Below are 26268 nucleotides of genomic sequence, written 5' to 3' on the forward strand. Positions count from 1 at the left end.
TGAATAGGTGGTATTTGCATGCTATAAATTTTAAAGGCACCAAAGGGTGTACCGTGAAAAGTAAGCATCTTCTTTACCCTCATCCTCAACCACCCAGGGTCCTCTCCCCAGAGGAAGCTGGTTTCCAGTTTCTTGTGTAACCTTCCAGAGAAACTTTGTCCATATACAGTAGAAGCTGAATAGCAGTATTTATTATTGAGTCAGAACCAGGCAAGATAGATAGGGGCTTCTGGATCAGTCTGAAAATCTGCATCTCTTATTTGAGGATACATTGTTTATAATCTGAGAGACTAGCTCCTGTAGGCAGACACATGAAGGACTTAGTATAGACCAACTACCAGTCTACAAAAGCACTTGTCATATAGAGCTATCTCATTTAAAACTCTTAAAAAATTTATTTACTGTTTCCAAAAGGCACTCAAGATTACTTTAGGGTGTATCTGAAAGCATCAGCTAGGGTGTTGCTCTTAGGCTAAAGCAGGGAGCACAGAAGCACATAGTTGTGATTTCCATTTGTGCCAGACTCAAGTTACTTCATTCTGTCCTGTTAGAGACAGGTCATTCTAGGTAAGACCCCACACATGAAACGCATGGTAATAGTAATTTTCGTCTATTTACAGCAATATACAGGTTAACTATTTTCTCATTTTAACCTGTTTGGGACTCTAAATTTAAAAAAAATTGAGTTGAAATGGAGACTTACATGTTTAATTTTAATTAGTTTGTACCACAGATAGACTGTACTTGGTATTTTCATTCGCAAAAATGTTTAAACCTTTAACTCTCCTAAAAGGGTAATAAAATGAGCAAAACCACCATTGATCAAATTGAAAAATTTATTTACAAAACTTCTTTTGCTTAAAGAATTCAATTCGTGAAGATTAACCAAAACATAAGCCCTATCAAAGTTTATTACAATAATCTTCCATAGAATCAACAGCTTAAAAAAAACTGCCAATGAATAATATAAAATTGCAATGTAAAAATAGGAACTTTAATTCTAGTGAGTAGAATAAAAGCAGATAAATAATCTTCTTCAAAGGGAAAAAACACTTGAGGGGGGGAAATGGCATAATGTGAAAAGCAGGAAATTTAAATATCAGTTTAGTTCCTCATTGCCAACATGGCATTTATATCCCAGATGAGATTTCGTAATTGATCCATAATTTGCTTCAGCTGTTGATTCTTCTGTTTGAGTTTCTGTAGAAACAAAAGAATTTATCAAAAATGTTTTGTGAATTATAGACCATGAAGTTATGAAGATTAACATGTCATAAGTTAGAACTCTAATGATCCAGATGGAAATTAAGCTAAGTATTTCCTTAATGGGGAAGGTCTCAACCCTTTTCTGGCCACTAACACTCTCTGAAGGCGTACTGAAGTCTAATTCAGCCTGTAGAGGCCTCTGGCTCCAGCCCCTGACCCTGCCTTTCTGCCTCCACTCCCACCATCAAAGAAATTAAGCTAAACATCTAATTGTCACAAAACCCAAGATGGAGCTTTCCAGCTCCGGCCCCGGACGTAGAAGCTGCCGAGATGTTGATGCCCAAGAAGAACCGAATTGCCATTTATGAACTCCTTTTCAAGGAGGGAGTGATGGTGGCCAAGAAGGATGTCCACATGCCCAAACATCCTGAGCTGGCAGACAAGAATGTGCCCAACCTTCACGTCATGAAGGCCATGCAGTCTCTCAAATCACGAGGGTACGTAAAGGAACAGTTTGCCTGGAGACATTTCTACTGGTACCTTACCAACGAGGGCATCCAGTATCTCCGTGATTACCTCCACCTGCCCCCCGAGATTGTGCCTGCTACTCTGCGCCGCAGCCGCCCTGAGACTGGCCAACCACGGCCCAAAGGTCTGGAGGGAGAGCGACCTGCAAGACTCACACGAGGGGAAGCTGACAGAGACACCTACAGACGAAGCGCTGTGCCCCCTGGTGCCGGCAAGAAAGCTGAGGCTGGGGCTGGGTCAGCAACTGAGTTCCAGTTTAGAGGCGGATTTGGTCGCGGACGTGGTCAGCCACCTCAGTAAAGTTGGAGATGTTTTGTGTTGAATAAATTTGTAGCCAGAAAAAAAAAACAAACAAACCCAAGATGGAGGTTTTCCAAGATGCAGTGTAACATGATGGTCAAGAGGGTGACCGCGCGTCAGACCCTCTGCGTTTACACTCCCCTCCTTCACTAGCTAAGTATGTGACGTTGGCCAAATTACCTAACCTCTCTGTGCCTCAGTTTCCACGTCAGAAAAATGGGGATAACTGAACCTACCTCAGAAGAGGATTAAAAGATCTGAATGACATAACTAACTGTGTTAAAATCGGGCATGGCATATAAGTAGGCATTCAACGAATGTTCCTTGTAGACACTGAACGTAAAAGAACTGTCAATATAGGAAATGAAGTTTAATGAAAATACAATGCCTGAAGCAACTGGGCTTTCAGAAATGTGGCAGAAGTCACTGACCACAGGATGAAGTGCGATCTACTTCAGACTCTGAAAACTGCAGACCCAATGGCACAGTCTCTGACATAATCTTGTTCATGACTGAGATCTGCTGGGTGCCCTGAAGGCCCATGGCCCACAGCTGTGTCTCTGTATCTGGGTTTCTCTTTAAGCATCCTTCCTTCAAAGCCTATGTGGCAAATGTCTGCTTAGGTAAAACAAAATAGAGAACTTCCGGCCAAAGTACTTACTAGTTATTATAATAATAATAATAATGTTATTCACTAACCTTTTAGAAACATTACATTAGGAAATATCTTTAATTAGATAATTTTAAAGATGCTATATTAAAATACCTCCAGATAAAGTAGTATATATGCTCATTATAAAGAGGCCTAAAAATCTTCATTTTGATTTCATTAAAGAGCCAACTAAGATTAAGTAAGTTACTCCTATTTTATCTAGAGTTAGAGAAGTAATAGGAAGTAGCGAAAAGGGAGGACCAAGAAACTTACTGGAAAACAGAAAAACAACTTATATAGATTTTAAAGTTCAATATTAAATTTAATTCATATTTGTGAAGATATCTTTGGAATGGAATTTGGAGCCTGTAACACTTTCTGTTCTACATTTACTGAGGGTATATTATGTACCAGGTTCTGGGTTAGGCATTGTGAGGGGAGAAAAATGAATGAGGAATGGTCCCTGCCTTGAAGAAATTCTGCATCAAGGAGGAGGAAGATAATGCCCACAGTGACTAGATTGTATAACCTGGTAAGGCAGATGCTGTGTAACCCAAAAAGAGACACTGCCTCTTACTGGTAAGGTCAGCAAACACAGGGCCTAGAAAAACTGGTGGTCAGCAATAGTGGAAGGGGGATAAACTTGAGCTTGGTAGTGGGCAATAGGGACCATTAAAATTCTTGAAGAAAAAATATGATTTAAACTTGAATGAAAAAGGTTAACTGGACAAATGTGTGGGATGGAGTCTCCTGAATCATTTCGGTGGTGAAAAATCTGTGTCCATAGAAAAGAAGAAGGAGGAATAATTCAAGTTTTAAAAACTGAAACCACTCAAAGGCCAAGTCTAGTGAAATAAGCTCACTGGTCAAATTTTTGGTATAAATTATTAGAAGCAATAAAATTATATTCTTGGGTAGTTAAAAATACAGTTTAAAATCAATATCAAAACAGGTCTGATGGCTTCCATTAACGGATGCATCACTGGCATAAATGTGCAATTTAGCCAATAGGACTACTTTTAAAGAATAGTCATTTGGAAATACAAATTCTAATATACTTGTTTAAAAAAAAAAGTAGCCTCATTCTTAAGAAATTAAGAGAACTATGGGGTACCTGGGTGGCTCAGTCGGTTAAGCGTCTGCCTCCGGCTCAGGTCATGATCCCAGGGTCGTGGGATCAAGCCCCTGCATCGGGCTCCCTGCTCAGCAGCGAGCCTGCTTCTCCCTCTCCCTCTGCCTGCCTGTCTGCCTACTTGTGATCTCTCTCTGTTAAATAAATAAATAAAATCTTTAGAAAAAAAAAGAAGAGAACTAAAAAATGTAGGGTATTTTCAAGGTAATATTCAACTCTAGGTAATAGTAATTAAAAAAAATACGTATTTTAAAGCACTTGGAAAGTTTTTCTCAAAGATGTCACAAAGTTTTAAATTAAAAATTAGCATACAAGAAAGATACCCAGAGCCAAAACACATCATGGCACTATCAACAGCAAGCTGACAGTTATGCTTATTAGTGGTTAAATTGTAAATAAATTTTCATGACATGATACAGGATTTAATATATACAGTCTTGCCCCTGATTGATTTTAACAGAGGTTGACAGCTGCTATTATCAAAATCCATCAGCTGTGCCTAATTTGTTACATCAACAGGTGAATGTGTAAGTAGAGCAGACACTTAAAAAATATGTTTATGTTAAGTCATGCCATGTAATATTCCTATAAAGGCTGTGACCACTGGTCAAAAATGCTTTAATTTCTAAGTGCATGGACTCAATTACACATCAAACCTGTAAAAAATACCCACGGTACCTCTTTCGTTTTCCCATCAACAAAAGAGTTCAAGCAAAATCGAACTCATTCTGATGTCCTTCATACATAGAGTCTCAAACAAGTGTTTTGTCTTTACATGAGTATCAGGGCGTATAGATTCCAGAATGTATGAAGAGAAAATGAAAAGTATTTAAATAAGCCAAAAATCTGACTACTGAACTAGGCCATCCTATCAACTCATGATTTACATCAAATACGGGTTACAAAGTTTTGTGCCCCCAAATTTTATGGCCTATGGCAGGTATTGGTGGTATATTCGTCGTTAGAAATCAGACTGTATATTAAGTAGTAAACACACCATCAATGTGTTGTTCTGTACAATTTTAAATACACAAAGATATAATATTTTGAAAATGAAAGTTAAATGAGGGGTACATAAAGCTACTTATTTTATGTAGCTTATTTAGAATAAAAATAAAATATACATTGTAATAAGTTTTTGAATATTTTTAATTGAATGCCAAGAATACAATTTTATTCCTGTTATACAGGTCCATAAAGCAACTTAATCATTTAAAATAAGCAAATGTCAATGTATTAAAAATACGGTCTGATTTTTTTTTTTAAAGATTTTATTTATTTGAGAGAGAGAATGAGAGAGAGAGCATGGCGGGGGGAGGGTCAGGGGGAGAAGCAGACCCCCTGCTGAGCAGGGAGCCTGATGCAGGACTCCATCCCGGGACTCCAGGATCATGACCTGAGCCGAAGGCAGTTGCTTAACCAACTGAGCCACCAGGCGCCCTGGTCTGATTTTTTAAAAAGTCTTTATTTAAATTCCAGGTTTTTTGGTTTTGGGTTTTTTTTTTTGTAAATATCACAACAAACGGGTACATGGAAGGATGTTGCTTTGTTTCCATTAGTCTTCTGCCCTCAGAGAAGACACTTATCCATTTGTGTGAAATGTGTGTGTACAGTGGTAGACAACACATCTGACTGATTCATCGCAGAAACTCCCACACTTAGAATGATAATTGGCACAGAGCAGGTACCCAAATATATGAATATTTTATTATTCAGTAAAAAAACCAAAAAGCCAAATCAAAAGCTTTCCAAATCCTAGAAGAGAAAAAACAAACAAGGAAAAAAAATCCCCTAGCCATCATTTTTAAGCTTGTTCTTTGTTTTCCAGTTAAATATGGCCTGTTGGTATTAAAAAAAAATATATGGCTACCATTAAAAATTATTCATTTTAATATTCTCTATCAAATTACTTTGACGTTTGTTACTAGCTCAGATTGCTGTGAACCTTCAAGCTCTCCTACCACCACCTAATAACTTAAAAAAATGTGTAACAGGTAAGAGAATTGATAAAAATAGACAAAAGGAATATAAAAATTTAAGTTTATGAATACAGATATTTATAAGTAGTTGAAAATTAAATCAAAGAATTTAAACTTTGTTTTTTAGTAGTATCTGTGTGATTAAATAATTAGATTAGGGCACTATTTTACCATCTGCAGGTTAGCTATTAAGAAAACATTCTTCACAGAAACATTCAGGTGTGTGAGCCATCAAGGGAGAAAAACATATCCATTGGTCATGACCTTACTCAGTACTATAAAAATTTCCAGTTATATATTTTAATCTTCTATTCTAGAAGGGAAGTACAAAGTTGGATGAAGTTGGAAGAAAAGAATAAATAATGTTAGTAGCACTAATTAAGGGTGGCTCAGTTGGTTAAGTGACTGCCTTCGGCTCAGGTCATGATCTCGGAGTTCCAGGATCGAGTCCCGCATCGGGCTCCCTGCTGGGCAGGGAGCCTGCTTCTCCCTCTGACCCTCCTCCCTCTCATGTGCGCTCTCTCTCTCTCTCTCTCTCTCTCTCTCATTCTCTCTTAAATAAATAAAAATCTTAAAAAAAATACATAACTATTAAGAGTCAAAATATGTGTTACATTCAATTCACAGACATCTTTAGGTTAAAAAATCCACTCTGCTTGGTTTTTAGCTATTTAATCTCTCCGGCCTTCTTTATTTTTTGGATTTTAGTTTGAGTTAACCATATCTTAGTCCTCCCCCCTCCCTTTTTTTTTTTTTAAACCTCTTGTTTACTACCTAATGTTCTAGTCCTGTTTCAAAATATAATAACAGTCCCTAGGAAGGGAGAGAGAGCTGTGAGGCCATCAAATGAGGACTTCCCCTGCCACTCAAGATATTTTCCCCCTAAATTCTCTTTAAAAAAAGAATTCCTAGAGATATACAGGGCTAAGCTTTAAATCTTTTCAATTAAAACATCTAAATAGATTCTTTTTTCATTGTAATAACCTTCAGTTCAATATGTTAACTAAAACAAGTTTTACCCCAAAGTTAGAAGCACTTATTAACAGCAAAATCAGCACATTCAAATGATTTAATCAAAGAAAGAGTTCTTAAGTGCCTGAAGTATAAATGGGAACACAAAATTTGAATATGGGCTTTTATTCCATAAATAGACAAATCTTCAGAAATACTGTATATCTATTCTGTGTATTGAAATCAAACTTGTTGCAGGTAAACACTGTGGACTAAATACATGTGTTTATCTCTCTTCTTTTTCTCAAAACCCTAATAAAACGGCAGGAGAGGAATGGAAAAACCTATAATCCTATGTGGAGAAAAATGATCAGAAAGGAGACAGTAGCAGATGCGAGGTGGTAGTTTGAGAGGAAAAGTAGAAGGGGAGTGGTAAATGACTTGGGAGGAAACTACAGCCCAGGTGGATTCAGGGACAGCACGACTGAGAACAGGGCTGCCCCTCCATGGAGATGAGGCGGGTGCCATGGCAACAGCCCAGGTGAGGCCTGGGGATAAGAACTGGAGGAACACCTGAAAGAGCTCCAGGGACTAGCAAGAGTGCCAGGTGCTCACTCCCACTCCTCATGAGTAGGTGACTGACTGAGTACTCTCTCCCCGTGCCCCACCCCACCTCTAAGGATTAGGAGGTTTGTTTCCTGTGAAACTGAACCACAATTCAGTGTCACCAGCACAGCAGAAGGCAAGAAGACAAGAGCAAATCTCTGTGTAGGGCACTGGAAGATTCTTTTCTGAAGAAACTAAAGAGCCTTAAAGAAAAAAAAAAAAAACCCTCAGAAAATGATAGTTGGGGGTCTCCCCCCACAAAAAGCCAACTTGCTTCCCAAACTTAACATGATTAAGTCCACTTACTTATAAAGCCTAGTATTAGCTTTCTAGTGTCTCATTCTTAAATATAAATGGCTTATGATTAAGCACCAGAGTTCACCGGATCTTTCAGAGCCTCCATCTGGAAAGACAACAAAATGAAATAGGGGTTGCAATCTATGGCACATGACCTGTTTTTGTAAGGCCTGTGAGCTAAGGATGGTTTTTACATTACAGCAAAGATCATATATGTCCCATGAAACCTAAAATATTTATTATCTGGTCCTTTAAAGTTTGCCAAACCCTATTTGAGAAGATTATGGAAGAATACCTTCAAATTTCTGATGGAAATAAATTTACAACATAGAATTTTATAGCCAGCCAAACTATCAAGTGGGCAGCTATGGGAGGACTAAACTTAAGTCCCTACGTTCCTTCCAAAGAAGCCACTGATGTATGCACCTTACCAACAAGACAGTAAACCAAGAAAGAGGAAGATATGAGGCTGAGGAAACAGTGAAGCCAACAGAAGAAGTGAAGGAAGCCTCAGGACAGTGCTGAACAGCAAGCCTAGAGAACACTTAATCCAGACCTATCGAGAAGATGGAAAACTCTAGGGAGGAAAAAAGAACCATTAAAGTGCCTGATAATTTTGACTCTGTGGAAAAGTTAGAAAACAGTGCTGAGATGCTGCCCCAGATGCATAAAGAATGAAAAATTTTAAAAAATTACAGAATTAACTCCAGGAGGACAAAAAATTGTTCAAGGAAATGTGACCCTAGTTTACTATGTGGCTAACCAATAAACAATATTTATGTGCCCTAATAATAAAAACACAGACTATTTATTGAACGCCAATTATGATATAACTGCATTGAAAAGACTGGGGGAAGGAAGTATGTAGGTGGGTCCAGGAGAGAGAGACTGGATAAAAGCTAAATTCTCAAGTGCGGAAAGAAATTTTTTTTTTAAGAAATTTTTTTATACATCTTATCTTTTGTATCAATTATACCCTTCCCTTATACCCAATTATATCCTTGACAAAATTCTAAATCGGTAGCTAATAGGATTTTTTTGATTATACACTGTCAAAGTATTATTGTATTCTGATTAAAAGACCTTTAAAAGAAAGGTCTTTTAAAGAAAATCAGGAGTGAGTTATTTCTAAGCAATCAAATTGGAAAAAATAAGAACTCAGAGAAATAAAAGGTGAAATGAAACATATATTTAGGAAAATTATATCTTTCCTAATTTACACAGACTTTTTTTTTTTCTAAAATATCATAAAATCTTCTATGGTAGAGAACAAACTCTATGTTACATGCTCTGAAATCAAAGTTACCATTATAACACTTTTATTTATATACATATTTCACTGTATCTTATAAAAAACATCCTTATTACAGAGAAAAATAACAGCACATCTACTGTGAATTAATCCATTTTAATGGATTATCTGATAATTAATGAATTATTTGATAATTATGATAAAATTTGAAATAACAGAAACCTGTAACACTTCTTAAAAATGAATGCCTCATATCTCCAGACTACCAAATGCCATTTATTCTTCAAGATATAAATTAGAAGTTCCCCAATCCCCTCCTCACTCCCTACAAATTTCTTACTCGAAGTTCTTTATGCTCATTCCTTACTGTCAAATTTGCTGGAAATATTCTTAATTTGTATCTCTCCTTTTAATGAAAAAATTAAAATTTTATAAAATCCAGCTTTTTCCTTTCTCCTGTGTTTTGATATACATTTTTCTCTTATTTTCCAATATTTTGTTTTTCAGGTCTCTGAAATTAATTTTGACATAGGGTATAAGGTAAAAGCTAGATAATCTCCCCACAAAGTTTCTATTTTTAAAGACAAATTTTCCACACAATCCCTCTTCTGACATAATAAATTTTCATATACAACAGGAAGAATATTTTTCTGGCTATTATTTTACTAATCTGTCTATTCTGTACCATTATTTCACAGTTATTGTTTTTTATAATATTGTCCATATCATGTTTTAATTTTTGAAGCAAAGAGTTGTTTTATTACTCTTACGAGAATTTTCTTTGATGTTTTAGTATGTTCACACACATAAATTGTGAATAGGCTCTTATAATCTAGTTGGTTTATAGCATTATAAGAAAACGGTATCATTCGTATAAAGCCCTTTTATCAAACTCTACATGACTCTAGTTGTTAGTCAACTTTCTTTGAGCTTAACAAGCTTGAGTTATAATATTATGTACAAACTTAACAAGCTCGTATATAATATTATAACCCCTGTTTCCCAAAGTTTGTTTCTGTTTCCTTTCTTTCTGTTCTGACTGTAACTTCTAAGATAATAATAAACACAGTGGTGTAAGGCATCTTATTTTAGGCCTGTCTTTAACAGAACTAGTTCTATATTTTACCTGTATAAAAATGCTGGCTATTTATCTGAAATAAGTTTTTTTTTAAAAGACTAATAGTTTTAAGTGTTCTTTGAATCAGTAACATTTGAATTCTATCAAATGTCTTTTAGATCTGAGAAAAAAAATTTTTTTTCCAATTTAATCTACTGACATTATGTATTATACACATAAACTAAATTATGTTTAAAACCCCTTTTTAGCTGTGATGGATTAATTGTTAATACCCCGATGAATTCTATTAACTAGAATTAAGAATTTCAGGATCAGAACAGGTGGTGGAGGGGTGTGTATTTGTAAGTGAATTAGTGAGATTGGTAGTTTTATTTATTGTGCTATTTGTTACGTTTTGGTAAGTGTGGGCCATATTTCCACCACAGAATGAACCGACAACTTTCCCTATATCTTTTTGTTTCACAAGAACTATCTGAACATTATCTTCTAAACTTCTAAAAGTATTCAGTAATAAATACATTCAAGTTAGGAACTTTTGCAAGATGGAGGGTGGTGTTGTCTAATGCTTTGATAACTCTTAATTTCTTTTTTTTTTTTTAAGGATTTTATTTATTTATTCATGAGAGAGAGAGAGGCAGAGGGAGAAGCAGGCTCCCCGCTGAGCAGGGAGCCCGATGAGGGACTCGATCCCAGGACCCTGGGATCATGACCTGAGCCGAAGGCAGATGCTTGACCATCTGAGCCACCCAGGCACCCCCTTTTTTTTTAAAGGATAACTGAATTTCTTATTCAGGTGTTGAGATATTCACATTTTCTATTTGTAAATTTTTATCATTTGCTGCTCCAAATATGCTATAAGCTCAAAAGCCAGAATTCTGCCTAGAAAAGAAAAAAGTAAATGAGTTGTGACTGAGTGCCTATGAAGCTTTTCTAAGAGTTTTATGTAATGAATTCTGTGATCTCTCTTTTGACTATTCAAGTGGCATTTCTACTTACCTTTTTAGTGTTTGGTTATACTCTAACTAGGTTAAATTTGCCACAGAAACAACTTTGTGTAATTCTATAATTTAAACTATGTCTTTGAGTTATACAGACTCCCTTGTAATTTTTATCCATAATTCTGAAATATAAAATACACAGGCTAATAACTCACTTTATTTACTTCAGCAATTTCTCGCCTTTCTTCACTAGCAAAACGAGGTGGGCCAGCCCGATCGTCATTCTTTGAGCCATCTTCTTCCACATATGGAATTAGTTGCTGGGAGTGACAAAGAGTTAAAAGTCAAAAACATGATGCAAAGTTTCCGATTACACTGGTATAGAAAGTCTCTCTGATTAAGGTTAATTTTTATGCTTTTCTTTTAGTAGTATATAAATAAATTTTAATTCAGGTGACGGCCTAAAATAACAGCCATTAGAAGTTTATCATTTCAGTGCCTCCTATACATTATTTTCAGGTTTCTTTTGCAAAATAGCCCTTATAACATTAGTTGTTACATGCAGTTAAGTAATAGCCTATCCATTTAGTCAGCAAATATTTAACTTTCAGACACTGGGTGAGATACTGCAAAAATGACAAGATGTGATACTTGCCCCTAAAAAATTTATAGTCCATTGAGACAGAACAGGCTTTCTTTCATCTATACTAGAAAGAAAAGAACTTCACAGATGTGCATTATATAAATGTCATTTACTTTGCTATCTAGAACCTCAGTGTTTATGCAAATTTCTAGAGGTTTTAACTTCTTTTATTTGGGAGAAAGTTTTTTGTAGGAGAAAAAAATTTATATAGCAATGAAACATCTCGCAGAATTTTATAATGAAATATGTATGGTTTGTGATAAGGTTTATTTGAAGCCCCTCATAAATGTGATAGAGATTTTAGGAATCATTTGGTCTCTACCATCTTATGTCAACAATGCAGGAAGAGGGCACCTGGGTAGCTCAGTTGGTTAAGCGACTGCCTTCGGCTCAGGTCATGATCCCGGAGTCCCAGGATCGAGTCCCACATCGGGCTCCCTGCTCAGCAGGGAGTCTGCTTCTCCCTCTGACCCTCTTCCCTCTCATGCTCTCTATCTCTCATTCTCTCTCTCTCAAATAAATAAATAAAATCTTTAAAAAAAACAAAACAAAACAAAACAATGCAGGAACAGGCCAGAGGTACACAAATGGTACAACCAGGAGTCATCTGGCCAAACTTCTTCAAATTCTTGGGACAAATATGAACTCATTCACATAATAACCACTCTTTCTTCCTTTCCTCTCTGCTAATGCAGAGCTGTCCTCCTTCCTGAAGATGATTAATTTACATTCCTGTGCTCTGATTTCTTTATCCTCTTGTCTTCCATTATTTATCTCCCTGCTCCCAAGCTGTCCGTACTGTTTTCTTCCTTTACAATCTAAACATGTCTGGTCTCTCTCATTTAAAGGTTTTTTCCCTCCCCCTTTTTTTCCTTTCCTTTCCCCAAAACCTTTGACACCAACCCTCCTTCCATCTACTGTTTTCCTCTTTTTAATCTAAGCTTTTTGAAAGATGGATATCCACTTGGGAGCTCCAGTTCCTTATTTCCTGTTTAATCTTCAACCCACTGCAATCTGACTTCTTGTTGCTAAGAAATTTTTCAACAAAGCTCTCCTTATATATACCAACAATTTTCCTCTAGCAAAATCTACTGGACAATTTTCATTCCTAATTTCCCTTGAATTCTCTCCAGCATCTGACATTGTTGCCCACATTTTTGATCTTTCTCCTATATCTTTGACCACTTCTTTTCAGGCCATTTTGCGGTTTACTCTTTCCTCTGTTCATCCCTTACATGCTGATCACTCAGAAAGGAGGCACTTGTCACATGAAATTGTTCTCCATATGTAGTGAGAGAATATCCAAACCTTCCCAGCTACTTTTGTTGGCAGAGATAGAACTTGTCAACAGGAAAGGGCCACCTATAAAAATATCATATACTTAGTGAACGAAAATATATCTGTGACCCAAGATGAAGTTTAAGAAATATATTTTCAAAAATAAGTGATTCCACTAAGCTAAGCTGAATTAATAATAATGAAAACATAATATTTCATCTTTAGAGAACTGCCTTGAAGACGATTTTAAGAGTATTTGACAATACTATTAAAACTCCTATTTAAAAAAAATCATGCACTGATTTAATTAAACAGACCCTGGCAGCAAGAATAAAAATTGCCACAGACCACTCTTTCCTCCCAACAACAAAAATTCACCACAGGCTTGGATGTTCAAATCTACAAATTATTAACATGAAAAGATAGTACTAATTCTATGTATATATATCAGTTTCACCTTCTCTAGTCAAAAGTAAAACCAGTACAGTTTGAAATCTGAAAATATTGTGAAAAGAGAAGGAGAAAAAGGAAAAGATTACAAATGTCTGGCATCTTACATTCATCGTCCCTCTACCACTACAACTTGCCTCCACTGGAATGGGATCCATCCCTCCACAGTTTTCGTTGCATTTGTCATAGACCAGTCTCAGCTTCCTGAAGAGAATAGAAAGTTGGCGAAGATGGTCTTGTAGCTTTGCTAGTCGGTCTTGATACGTTCCAGTGTGGTAAGTGACACCATTTGGCAGCTTATCAGGCAAAACAAAAACAAGAAAAATATGAAGTAACGACAATCAAGATTTTCTAAAAGTAAAGCTCGCAAAGCAGAAATACTTTTTAAGCACTGCATAAGAGCAAACTGTTCTTCACACTTAATCAAGGGTAATTTTAAGAATTTAAGAATTATACTTGCTCATTTGTTAGCTCCTTGGTGTACTTGTTTCAGTGCTATAAGACAGCCCCAGAAAAAACTTCACGATAGGCCTCTCTGACCAGTTCAAATACTTTCCCCTCTAATTTTTGAAGTAGATTATAACTTTAAAAATAATGCCACAATTTTAATATTACTATTACATAAAGGCAGCAAGCTGCTAAACTCAACTGGGAAGTTAAAAACAAAATAAATTTAAAGAAAAAGCAGCAGCATCCACTGGGCGCCTGGGCGGCTCAGTTGGTTAGGCGACTGCCTTCGGCTCAGGTCATGATCCTGGAGTCCCGGGATCGAGTCCCACATCGGGTTCCCTGCTCAGCAGGGAGTCTCTGCTTCTCCCTCTGACCCTCCCCCCTCTCATGCTCTATATCTCATTCTATCTCTCAAATAAATAAAATCTTTAAAAAACAAAAGCAGCAGCACAAGAAAAGTAAAAAGTGAAGATCAGGACTTTTCCGCAGAAGAAAGGAACAGTATACTGCTGCTATAAAAAAAAAATCTCAAAATACCTTAACTATAAGGTAATTACGATGCTCAAGGCATGCAATAAAACATAAAGCTGTCACCAAAAGTTTTACTAAAAAAAGAAATCAACAGCAGGAGAGAGAGGTACAAATCAATCTGCACTTGAGCACCATTAATTACTACAAGTAACTGCTTATGATCATAGCTCTGTCTTGGATGCTTATATATTTTTAATTCAGGAGTTTTATATATAAAAAAAGCCAAAAGTATGTACTGAAATGGTAAAATCACAGACACGTGGAAATTGACTATTATATAGAACTTATAACTCAATATACCTTTTGTGCACTGCTGAACCTCATGAACAAAATATTCCTTTTTCTGTACATCTCTGTACATCAGAATATTCTGTGCGATATTTTATTCCCACAATTTGATCTGTGAAATCATCCTACTGTTAGAATTAACATTATTTAGACCGTTTTCTAGTACAAGAGATGCTTTGATTATAAGTGTTCACTCATATACTTATCTTGGGGATTAAAGTGCCTTAAAATCAAGACACTACTATCCAATAGCTAGAAGATCAGGCTGTTTTTCTAAACCTCAGTTTACTCTTCTTTTCTAAACAAATGGGCTAGGAATGCAAAAAAAGGTGCATGGTACAGTATTTGGAAAAAAAGAAAACAGGAGACATTATCATTACAAGTAGATAAAACAGTAAACGAAAAAAAGACTGGAAAGGCTTAAACATAGTTGATACAAGATGTAACAGGGAGATCGACTTGAATAATTATTTTCTTCTTTTCTATCATTTCCAAATTCCCTGCAGTGTTATGGTTTACAAGTTAAGGAGAAATGAGTTTTTATTAAGATTTTCAGAAATTCTCAAGCATTAAAACACTCTGAGGACAAAAACTCCAAGAAACGTGGTAAAACATCAAAGGTTGAATCAGTCAAAACTTCTAAAGGGAAAAGGCGTTGTGAGTTCATCCCCCCAAAGGTGATAAACTAAACACAATGTAGTATTTCTCATGAACCTTCAATTTATGAACTTTCACCCATCAGAGAAAAGTTTTAAAGGATCCTGCTTTCCTGTTTGGGTGACAATAAGCAGTATAATGATTACATCTTGTGTACAGAAGCACTGTACCTTTAGCTCTACCTTTATTTACTAGGTTTAATACTTGGCCTATATTTTCTACTTTGTGAAGACTGTAAGTTATTCACATTTATAATCCCTGTATTTAGTACAGTGAACGCTCATGGAAGGTTTTAAAGTACAGTCTGAATTATTTTACTTCAGTGAATTATTTTATCCATAAATCTGTACTTAAAATTCACTAAGAAGTGTGTGTTATGTAAAAGAAGTAAATCCCTGCATAAAGAAAAACAAAATCCTTTTGAAATGCAAAGAATCACCCTCCTCAAGTTCACCCTTTCATAGATAGCATCAGATTTATTTTTTAATATTTATTATTTATTTTTAATATTTTATTTATTTAATATTTTATTTATTATTTATTTATATTTTATCTTTTAAATATTTTATTTATTTATTTATATATAGAGAGAGCGAGAACGAGAGAGGGAACACAAGCAGGGGGAGTGGGAGACGGGAGACGGAGAAGCGCAGGGAGCCTGATGAGGGGCTCGATCCCAGCCTCTGGGATCATGACCTGAGCCAAAGGCAGATGCTTAACAACTGAGCCACCCAGGCGCCTCAGCATCAGATTTTCAAAGAAGGGAAGATTTAATTACTTCGAAAAATTCTTGCACACTTTTCATGTGTGAGGCACTGATCGAGAAGCTACAGCACAGTAGTTAATATGAGGGAGACGAGGTTCCTTTACCACAGAATATAAGTTGTAATAGTGCCTAAGATCTCCTGATATAAACCCGTAGTATACATGTTTAGCTGAAAAGCTCATTAATAACCATCTCACTCTTGAATACTAATATCTGTAAATATATATGATATTATTTGATCGCACCCCTTGACACCAAAAGGCTAAATATCCAGTCTTAAATATCCAGTCTTAAAACAAATATAAAACACTGAGTAAAAATTTCCCAGCACTATAAAATACATTTATCTCAGTTAAAAAGTCAGCATCATGATTAATGTGGAAACATTAAAAGCATCCTCACTGAAGTCAGGAACAGAACAGGAAGTCTACTAAGACCACTAATACTACTAGTGAATACTGTTCTGGAGGCACTGGCCAAGGCAATTGGAAAAAAAAAAAAGAAAAAGTTGAAACATTAAAAAGGAAGTAGTATAATCATCACTCTTTATTGATATGATAGAGTGCTATTATCAACAAAGGTAGTCAAAAAGAGTGGGTACAAAATTAATACAGAGAAAATAGCTTTGCTTTCATATATGGAAACAAACGAAAATGAGAAAGGAAAGAGACACCATTTACAATAGCAGCAGTAAAGATAAAATATCCAGTAGACTCTAAAAATTTCAAGATACAGATGAAAACTTAAAATACTTCACAGGGACACAAAAAAAGATATTTGTGTTCTTGGTTAGCGAGACTCAACATCACACTGATGTAAAATCTCTCCAGGTTAAATCAACCTAATAAAACCCTAACAGGTTTTTCTCAAAACTAATCAAGCTGATGCTAAAGTACAGGTGGAAAAATAAATAAGGACATCCAGGGCAATTTTGGAAATAAGTGTGAACACATTACAGAGTCACAATAAATATAAGAATGTTTGGGATTACTACATAAAAGACAGGCAGCCAAATGGGATAGAGCATCCACAAATAGATTCGTTTGTATAAAGTAGCATCTGAAACCAATGGAGGAAAGAAAACAAATTATTCACCCTTTTAGAAAAAGTAGGGCTGGGGCCATACCTCACACTTTATAGAAGGATAAATTCCATATGGTTCAAAGTTTTAGATGTAAAAATTGAAACAAAACCCAGAAATCTATCTGATTTGGGGATGGGAAAAGTCCTTCCTTACTAGACAGAGAACCTGAAAGTCCTGAGACTGGTAAATTCGGCTACCTTAAAAAGTACATATGTATGGCAGAACTTCCATAAGCAGGGCAAACAACAGACCAGGGAAAAGAAACACTTGCAAGTTCTATCACATAGACCAAGTTTTTTCTAATATGGAAATAGCCAAATCTTATAAATTGAGGGAGAGGGTTATAACAAGTAGCTAGCAGAAAAGGAAATATAAATGATTCATAAATATATGAAGAGATGCTCAAACTCATTCAAACTAGAAGAATGTAGAGTTTCATCTATCACATGATCCAAGGTCCCAAAATATAACCCGCTATTAGTCAGAGCCTAGTTGTTGGTCTTGGTTGGGACATGGTAGCAGAAGGTGGTACAACACCCATGGAGTGCAATTCATCAAAATTTATCTAATTACAGAAGCACAAAGCCATTTCTAACAATTTATCCTACAGATACAGTTGCACATTTATGTAGGAGGTTATTCACTGCAGCATAATAGTGAGAGATTAAAACCAACCCAAATGCCTAGAGAACTGGTTGAATAAATTACAGTATTTCCATGCAATGTATTAATGTATATACACCTTAAAAGGAAAAGGAAATATATTCTGGACAGATATGAATAATCTAAAATATACCAAATAAAAAAGAAGGTGCAAAGTGTTGTGTATGATACATATTATTTGTGTGAAGAGGGGAAAAATGAAAGAACAAACGTACATTTGCTTAAATATGCACAGAATATCTGGAGGGATACATAAGCATAGTAATAAGCATTAACATTCATTGCCCGTGGAAAGGGGTAAGACAGCCAGCAGACAGGGATGGGAGGGATACTGTTCACTTTAACGTCCTCTTTTAGTCTCTGAATTCTGATTTTATATTGAATTTTTTTTTAAGATTTAAAGGATAACAAAACCAAAGCAGTATTTTCTTATTCAGGGAATCTTAAGCTGGGACCTAGCAATCCTTGAATACAGTTACCCCTCAAATTTTACTCAGAATATATACATGTGCCTTCTTCTCAGAAGAGAATCTCTTGGGGGAATGGGTCAGCCTGGTGATGGGTATTAGGGCACATTCTGCATGGAGCACTGGGTGTTGTACGCAAACAATGAATCATGGAACACTACATCAAAAACTAATGATGTACTGTATGGTGATTAACATAACATAATAATAAAAAAAAGAGAATCTGTACTTTTCATCAAATTCTCAAGAGGCTAATGGAGAACTAATAAATAACCATTTCTCTAAAACAAATACTTAGAAATAATCTCAGTGGTTTGTACTTATGGCACTTCATCCTTCTGGATTAATAATATAGAAGATAATTACATTTTTTTTAATACCTTAAAAATGTATTAAGAAATAACAAGGTTACATGTAGTCCGTTTTGTGCCACTTCTTCCAGTGTTTGGGAAACGAAGGATCACATTGTTCTTTTTCAGCCAATTATGACACACGTTAAAGGGTCTTACATTAGTTAAACCACAGAATTCACAACATAAGAGGCCCAAAGAAATAACTATCATAGTCCCTTACAAATTGGTTTTGAATATATGACCACATGTAATCTAGTTATTGATAATACTTTTTGGAAAGAGTTTGGTTCTCTTAGTGTAGGTCATGGGTGTGTATTATATCTCTGTTAATCATACAGCGTTGGACAGCAAGTTAGCATTATAAAGAGATTAGTAGGAAGAACTACTAGTTAGGTGTGTTGGTAAATTCTCTCTTTTTTATTTAAATTCAATTAACCAACGTGTAGTACCATCATTAGTTTTTGATATAGTGTTCAATGGTTCATTGGTTGCATATAACACCCAGTGCTCATCACATCACGTGGCCTCCTTAATGGCCATCAAATGAGTTACCCCATCCCTCCTTTCAGCAACCCTGTTTGTTTCCCGGAATCAAGAGTCTCATATGGTTTGTCTCCCTCTTATTTGTTCCTCTTCAGTTCTCTTTTTAAGCCTGTTTCCTTAACTGTAAAATAAGGGCGAAAAGACTTCTTAGAAACATTCTTACAACAGTGTGCCTGACCAAGGAAAGTACTTGATAAATGACAGCTGTAAGATCTAGTCCTAATTCAATACTTTGCATATAGCAGGGTAAAAATAAATATTTACCGAATTCTGAAAAATAATTTAGTCCTACTTTGGTCATCTTTAGATATTAATCTATTAATTTTTAAAAATGATTGCTAAAGATTTCATATCTTCTTTTGGATTCCCTTTGTATTGTGTTTCACACTGGCGTATTGACACGGTTAAGATTTCTATGCACTCAAATTACTTTTATAGCATACCCACTGAAATCAGAGTTGTAAGAGTCTGAAGACCCGGTTTCAAATTTACCATCACCAACTAGCTTTGGACAAGTCACTTCACCTCTCTGGCAGAACCCTCATAAAACAAGAATGATATCCACATGACACAGTAGTAAGATAAGCAGAATGGTGCTGGAATAATTGGATATCCAAATGCAAAAAAATGCACGTGAATCCATATTTACCATTATATATAAGAAAACAAAGTCAGTGTGCATCATAGACCTAAAACTATAAAACTTCCAAAAGAAAACAAATAGGAGAAAATGTTTGTCAGTTTGGGTGAGGCAAAGATTTTTTAGGTATGACGCCAAAAGCAAAATCTGTAAAAGAACAAATTGCTAAGTTCAATTCCATCAAAATTTAAAACGTCTGTTCTTCAAAAGGCCATGTGAAGAGAATGAAAAGCCACAGACTGGGAGAATGAATCTGTAAAGCAAAAAGACATACACTAACAAGTGCTGTCAAGATGAGGGGTAACTGGAACCCTCAAACACTGCTGGTGGGAATGCAGAATGGTGTGGCCACTTTGGAAAAGTTTCTCAAAACATTAGAGTTATTTGCCATATGACCCAGCAGTTGCAGTTCCACTCCTACCCATCTATCCATTCTAGAGAAATGAAACGTGTTCACACAAACATGTGGTAGGTAAACATTCATAGCATTATTTATAATGGCTCTAAAGTGGAAAGAGCCCAAATGCCCATCAACAGATGAACAGTTACACAAATTGTGATATAGTCACACAATGGAACACTATTAGGCAATCAAAAGGAATGAACTATTGATACATCCTGAGTGAAAGGAGCCAGGCCCAAAAAACAAAACAAAAAACTACATAGTGTATAATTTTATTTATATGAAACTCTAGAAAATACAAACGAATTTATGGTGCCAGAAAGCAAATCAGAAGTTGTCTGCGGACGGAAGGGCCAGAAGTAAAGAGTTCAAAGGGGCATGAGGAAACTTTCTGGGGTGGTGGTGGGTGATGGTTTTCTAAGTATATATACATATGTCAAAACTTTATATAAATGTATTTAATTGTATGTCAGTTATACCAAAATAAAAATGTTTAACAAAACTGGTTAGCAGAATCTGAATTCTTCAGCTCCTTAGACCCTCAGAAAGTATTTTGCTTGAAAACGATCTGAAACCTAAGACAGTCTAATGAGGTTAAATAGTGAGAGATCCACCTTTACCCTGAAAGGTACAAAAGTTTGCCTAGGAATGAGAGAATCCGGGCGAATGTAGAAAATGAGGGTTCAGTCTTTCAGAAGTCCTCTCTGGAAAACATCACCCTTACATCACAGGGTCTTGGGGACAGGCGCATCACTGGGAAATGCTTCTGAATGCAAATGGAGCGATCCTATAATTAAGGTTTGCCCAGGACAGCCCCGCTGACACCCAGGGGCCCCACGTAACGACTAAACCAGCGCCCCTTTCTTCCAAGAAGCATCCCGCTCTCTCCACGCACAGCCAGGAGCGCGCGCGCCTTTCTTCCCACCTGCATGTTCCTTAGGAGCTGGAAGATCTCCATGGTGCGGTACACGATGTCCTGCACCGTCTCCTGCCCGATTCGGCAGAGCGATGCCGTGTTGACCTCCCGGGCGGCCTGCTGAGCCTGGGGCCCGCCGAAGGGCCCTGGCGCCATCCCCGACGCCGCCAACGGAGGGGTGGACATGGCGAGGTTGCGGGGCTTGGAAACAAGCGTCAGGGGGTCCGCCCGCCGGTGGGTTGCTGCCGGCCTCCGCGGTGGAAGGAGCTTCCAAGCCTCCGGCGGCCTGATTTCAAAACAGCGGCCGGGACTTCCGCCCACCGTGACGTAACGCGTCAGCTTAACTTCACGGGGACCGCCCACTTGGTGGTCCCTGGGAACTTACGTAGGCACAAAGCCGGCCACGATTGGACCGGAAGCCCTGGTGGGGCGGGACGGAGAAGTTGAGTAGCCAATCACCGCCTGCACTTCAGCCAGGGGGCTGTGCTCGTGCTTTGAGGCGGTTGTGCTTTCCCCGAGTTCTTTCCTAAAGTCTCAGCCTGTTCTTAGAATTCCTGAAAAGAACTCTTCTTACATTGTGTTAGTTTGCTGATCATGACCTCGTAACAAGCCTGTGAGGCTTGCGGTATTATTATTCTTTAACAGCCAGGAAGCAGACTCAGAGGGGCTAGTTTGATTTGTTCAGTCGCATACAGCTTGCAGTGGGTAAAGCTGCGATTTGAATTTAGAAAACGAAATTCCTGATCGTGCCAGCTTCACTGTGACCCGATCCGGACTCCTCATTTGCTCTTGGTCCCGGCTTAAATGTCGGTTTATTCGAGTAGCTTTCCCGATTACCCTAAGGGTAGAATTAACGTAACGCACACACCCCCACACACCAACCTACCTACTTTTCTGACTTTGACACTTATTACTGTCCATGTTCTGTATAATTTTCGGTTTGTTTACTTTCTGATTTCCCCTCACCTTACACACATACTAGAATGCAAACTCCGTAAAAACAGAGACAATGCGTATTGTATTCACTTCTTGTATTCTGAGCTCTCAGTGATTGGCATATTTAGGTGCTCAATAGCTACATGTTGAGTGACATGAATGTAAGAAAAAGCCATTCTTCCACCTATCTTTTACTGCCCATTTCTAAAGTGGGGGTGGGGGCGAGTCAAGAATGTGAAAATGGTGAGAGGCACAAAAGTATTGCATTTAAAAAAGTATCTGAACACTCTATTAGTAAGGACTTTATAAAGAAATTGGTTACTAAAAATTACACAGGAACCATTGTTGAGATTTTAAAGATAGTGATTTACAGCTCCATAGTGAGCAATTATTATCTGACAAATATTATTTGACAAATATCCTGTATGCTGGGTGCTAGGAATGGAGATAGCTGTAGTAGACAGGTAAGGCAAAGCCCTGTTCTCCTGAGACAAACAGAGCACTGATTATTGTGATGAGTAGTTTGAAGCAAATATTCAAGGTCCTCATACCAAGGTGGTTACAATTTGGGAGATCAGAACAATTTGAAGGGATTAAGTTGAGCCCTGATGGTGAATGGGGGAGGATGTTGAACATTAGAGCCTTTTCTATGAGGCAGTCATGGGACAAGGAAGGCCAGTGGCAAGTGAGGAGGCCTCCAAATGCTTTCTACGGTCTGAAGTTTAGTGTGAGGATGCGTGTCAGCAAGTAAGGCTGAGGACCGAGGCAAACCCTGGAGGACCTTCCAAGACATGTCAAACAGTCTGGACTTTATTCTGAATGAAACAGCAAGCCAGGGCGCCTGGGTGGCTGAGGTGGTTAAGCAACTGCCTTCAGCTCAGGTCATGATCCTGGAGTCCTGGGATGGAGTCCCGCAATGGGCTCCCTGCTCAGTGGAGAGTCTGCTTCTCCCTCTGACCCTCCTCCGTCTCATGCTGTCTCTCAAATAAATAAATAAAAGAAAAAAAGAAAAAAAAAGAAAAACAGCAAGCCATTGAAGAATTTCAGGAGAGAGGAGTAATTACCAGAAATATTCAGTTTGGAAGGCTTTTTCTGGCTTGCTAAATGGAGAGTGGTGGGTTTGTACTGTCTCTTTCTTCCTTCCCGAAGAAAGATGGTGATGATGATGATGATCTGTATTAGAGAAATAGTACAGTGGATAACTTTGAGTAAATGCTTATAAGTAGAATCTAGAGAACTTGATGTTGACTGGATTGGAGCGTGAAGGAGAGGAAGGAATTAAAGATGATACATATTTCTGCCTCCAACAGATGGGTGATGTTTATGCCACTTACCAACAGGGTACGCTGAAGAAAAAAACATGTTTCCATGAAATTATGGCTTGTATTAGTTTCCTATTGCTGCTCTAACAAATTACCTATCGTGAACTTAGTGTCTTAAAAACATCAAAGTTTGGGGGGCCTGGGTGGCTCAGTTGGTTAAGCGTCTGCCTTTGGCTCAGGTCATAATCCCAGGATCCTGGGATCAAGTCTCACATCTGGCTCCCTGCTCGGCAGGGAGTCTGCTTCTCCCTCTGCCACTTCCCCTGCTTGTGCACGCATGCTCTCTCTCTCTCTGTCAAATAAAATAAATAAAATCTTAAAAACAAAATCAAACATCAAAGTTTATTATTTTACAGTTCTGTAAGGTCAGAATTCAGAAATGAGTCTCACTGGGCTAAAATCAAGGTGTTACCAGTGCCGTGTCCCTTTCTGGAGGCTATCAGGAGGAATCTGTTTCCTTGTCTTTTCCAGCTTCTGGAGGCTGCCAGCATTCCTTGTGTTGTGGTCCCTTCCACCTTCTTCAAAGCCAATACTGGTCAGTCAAATCTATTTCATGATGCTTTCTCTCTGGTTCTGAGTCCTCTGCCTCTCTCATCCTATTTAAGAATGCTTTTTTTAAAAAATATTTTATTTACTTAATTGAGAGAGCAAGAGAGCACATGGGGGGCTGCAGAGGGAGAGGGAGAAGCAGGCTCCTCTCTGAGCAGGGAGCCTGATGTGGGGCTTGATCCCAGGACCTCGAGATCATGACCTGAGCTGAAGGCAGATGCTTAACTGATTGAGCCACCTAGGTGTCCCTTAAGAACCCTCTTGACTACACTGGACCAACCCAGATGATCCAGGATTTTGTTTGTTTGTTTGTTTTAAAATAAGCTGATTTGCTACTTTAATCCCCCCTTGGCATGTAACATAAAGTAATCACAGGTTCTGGGGATCAGGACATCAACATCTTCAGGGTGGAGGGCATTATTCTGTACACCACATGCCTCTAGCCCAAATTGCCCCTGAACTTCATTTTTTTTTTATTATTTGAATTCAGTTAGCCAACATATAGTACATCAATAGTTTCAGATGTAGTGTTCAATAATTTATCAGTTGGGTATAACACCCAGTGCTCATCACATTATGTGCCCTCTTTAATGCCCATCACCCAGTTACTCCATCCCCCACCCCCTCCCCCTCCAGCCACCCTCAGTTTGTTTCCTATAGTTAAGAGTCTCTCGTGGTTTTTCTCCTTCTCTGATGACTTCCCATTCAGTTTTCCCTCCCTTCCCCTGTGGTTCTCTGTGCTGTGCCCCTGAACTTCAGACTCAAGTACCTAACAATTATCTGACATCTTGACTTGAACAGCTAATTAGCTTCTAAAACTCAACATGTCCAAAAGCAAACGCATGATCCCTCCAACTTTCTTCTGTGATTATTCCCATCTCAGTAATTGGCACCACCATATGCTCAGGTGCTCATCTGACTTCTCTTTCCCACCCTACTTCCTAGCCATCAGAAAATACAGTGGGCTCTAACCTTCACATGTATCCTTTATGTGATCACTTCTCAAGACTTTGCCTCTTCTGCCCAAGTCTAAGTGTCTTCTTTTCTTATTTAGATTGTTGAATAACAGTAAATAATGCTCCCTAAGAGAACTTCCTTGCTTCTTCTCTTACTCTATTCAGTCTACTCTCATTACAACACCCGCAGCCTTTTAAGAGCGTAAGTCAGCTTGTGTCCCTACTCTGCCAAAGTGCCTTCCCATCATGCTTAGAATATAATTCAAAGTTCTGTGACCCACAGAGCTTCACATGTGCTGGCTCCTGGCCTCTCCGGGCATCTCAGCTCCTACTGCTCTCCCTTCATTCCAGACACATCGGACTCTTTGCTGTTCCTCAGATATTCCAAGGTCCTCTGACTTCAGGGTCATTCATTTTGGCCCATTAAGCTCTTCCCCCAGGTATTTCTGCAGGACTCTGCTTAGAGTGGTTTTCCCTGACCACTCTACTGAAAATAGCCTGCATTAGTTTTCTACTGCTGCCATAACAAATCACCAGAATTTAGTGCCTTAGAACAACACAAATTTGGGTGCCTGGGTGGCTCAGTCAGTTAAGCATCAGCCTTCGGCTCAGGTCATGAGTTCAGGGTCCTGGGATCAGGATCCATGTTGGGCTCTCTGCTTAGCAGGGAGTCTGTTTCTCCCTCTCCCTCTCCCTGTGTGTTCTCTCTCTTTCAAATAAATAAATAAAATCTTTAAAAAAAAAACAATACGAATTTATTAGCTTGTTGTTCTACAGGTCGGTGGGCACAGGATTGCCAGGCTAGCATCAAGGTACGGACAAGCCTCTGTTACTTTCTGGAGACTCTGGGGGAGAACCTGTTTTCTATTCATTCATGTTGTTGTCAGTATTTAGTTCTTTGTGGATGTAGGACTGATATCCCCATTTTCTGCTTCTTGTAAACTGAGGGCCATTTCTAGCCTCTATAGGCTGCTACATTCCTTGCCTGGTGACCCCTTCCTCCATCTTCAAAGCCAGCAGTGGTGGGTTGAGTCCCTCGCACACTTTGAATCTCTCCTGACTCTTCTTCCATTGTCATATCACATCTCTCTGACTCACCATTCTGCCTTCCTCTTCCATGTTATTGTACTAGGTCCATCTACATAATCCTGGATAATCTACCTATCTAAAGGTTCTTAATCTTAATCACATCTGCAAAATCCCTTTTCCCAAATGGCGAAACACGTTTGCTGCTTCCAGAGTTTAGTGGATGAGGTCAACATCTTTGTGGGGCAATTATTCTACCTACCACATGGCCCTCTCCATCTCTCTCCGTCTACTTCCTCTGCTTCATTTTTCTTTACAGCACTGATCACAACAGATGCTGCTTGTTTTACTCTTTGTCTCCCCAGCTAGATAGTAAAATTTCATGAAGTCAGAGATTATCTATTTAGGTTAGTTAGATTGGTAGATCC

At 37.9% G+C, this 26268-nt stretch overlaps 1 protein-coding gene and 1 pseudogene across 1 annotated transcript; one reads left to right on the forward strand and one right to left on the reverse strand.

Moving 5' to 3' along the window:
* Positions 1 to 972: 972 nt before the first annotated feature.
* On the reverse strand, positions 973 to 21380 carry MED30 (mediator complex subunit 30). The gene is made up of 4 exons (XM_028122530.2): positions 21061 to 21380; positions 13428 to 13586; positions 11135 to 11239; positions 973 to 1200 (listed from the first exon to the last, which is right to left on the reverse strand). The coding sequence occupies exons 1-4, from the start codon at positions 21235 to 21237 to the stop codon at positions 1105 to 1107; spliced, it is 537 nt and encodes a 178-aa protein (XP_027978331.1). The 5' UTR covers positions 21238 to 21380; the 3' UTR covers positions 973 to 1104.
* LOC114223548 (small ribosomal subunit protein eS10 pseudogene) lies at positions 1506 to 2084 on the forward strand (annotated as a pseudogene).
* Positions 21381 to 26268: the final 4888 nt, after the last annotated feature.

Source organism: Eumetopias jubatus, unplaced genomic scaffold (genome assembly GCF_037043125.1).
Source record: "Eumetopias jubatus isolate StellerSeaLion01/CBP00866 unplaced genomic scaffold, mEumJub1_p1.0 scaffold_4, whole genome shotgun sequence".
NCBI classification, from domain to species: Eukaryota; Metazoa; Chordata; class Mammalia; order Carnivora; family Otariidae; genus Eumetopias; species Eumetopias jubatus.

What these genes read in the sequence shown, in the direction of transcription:
- MED30 (XM_028122530.2), bottom strand. Translation starts at nt 21,237, where the DNA reads ATGTCCACCCCTCCGTTGGCGGCGTCGGGGATGGCGCCAGGGCCCTTC. An exon ending in AGCTCCTAAGGAACATGCAG is followed by an intron (nt 13,587 to 21,060) that starts GTGGGAAGAAAG and finishes TTGCCTGATAAG; the next exon opens with CTGCCAAATGGTGTCACTTA. An exon ending in AAATTGCTGAAGTAAATAAA is followed by an intron (nt 1,201 to 11,134) that starts GTGAGTTATTAG and finishes TTGTTTCTACAG; the next exon opens with AAACTCAAACAGAAGAATCA.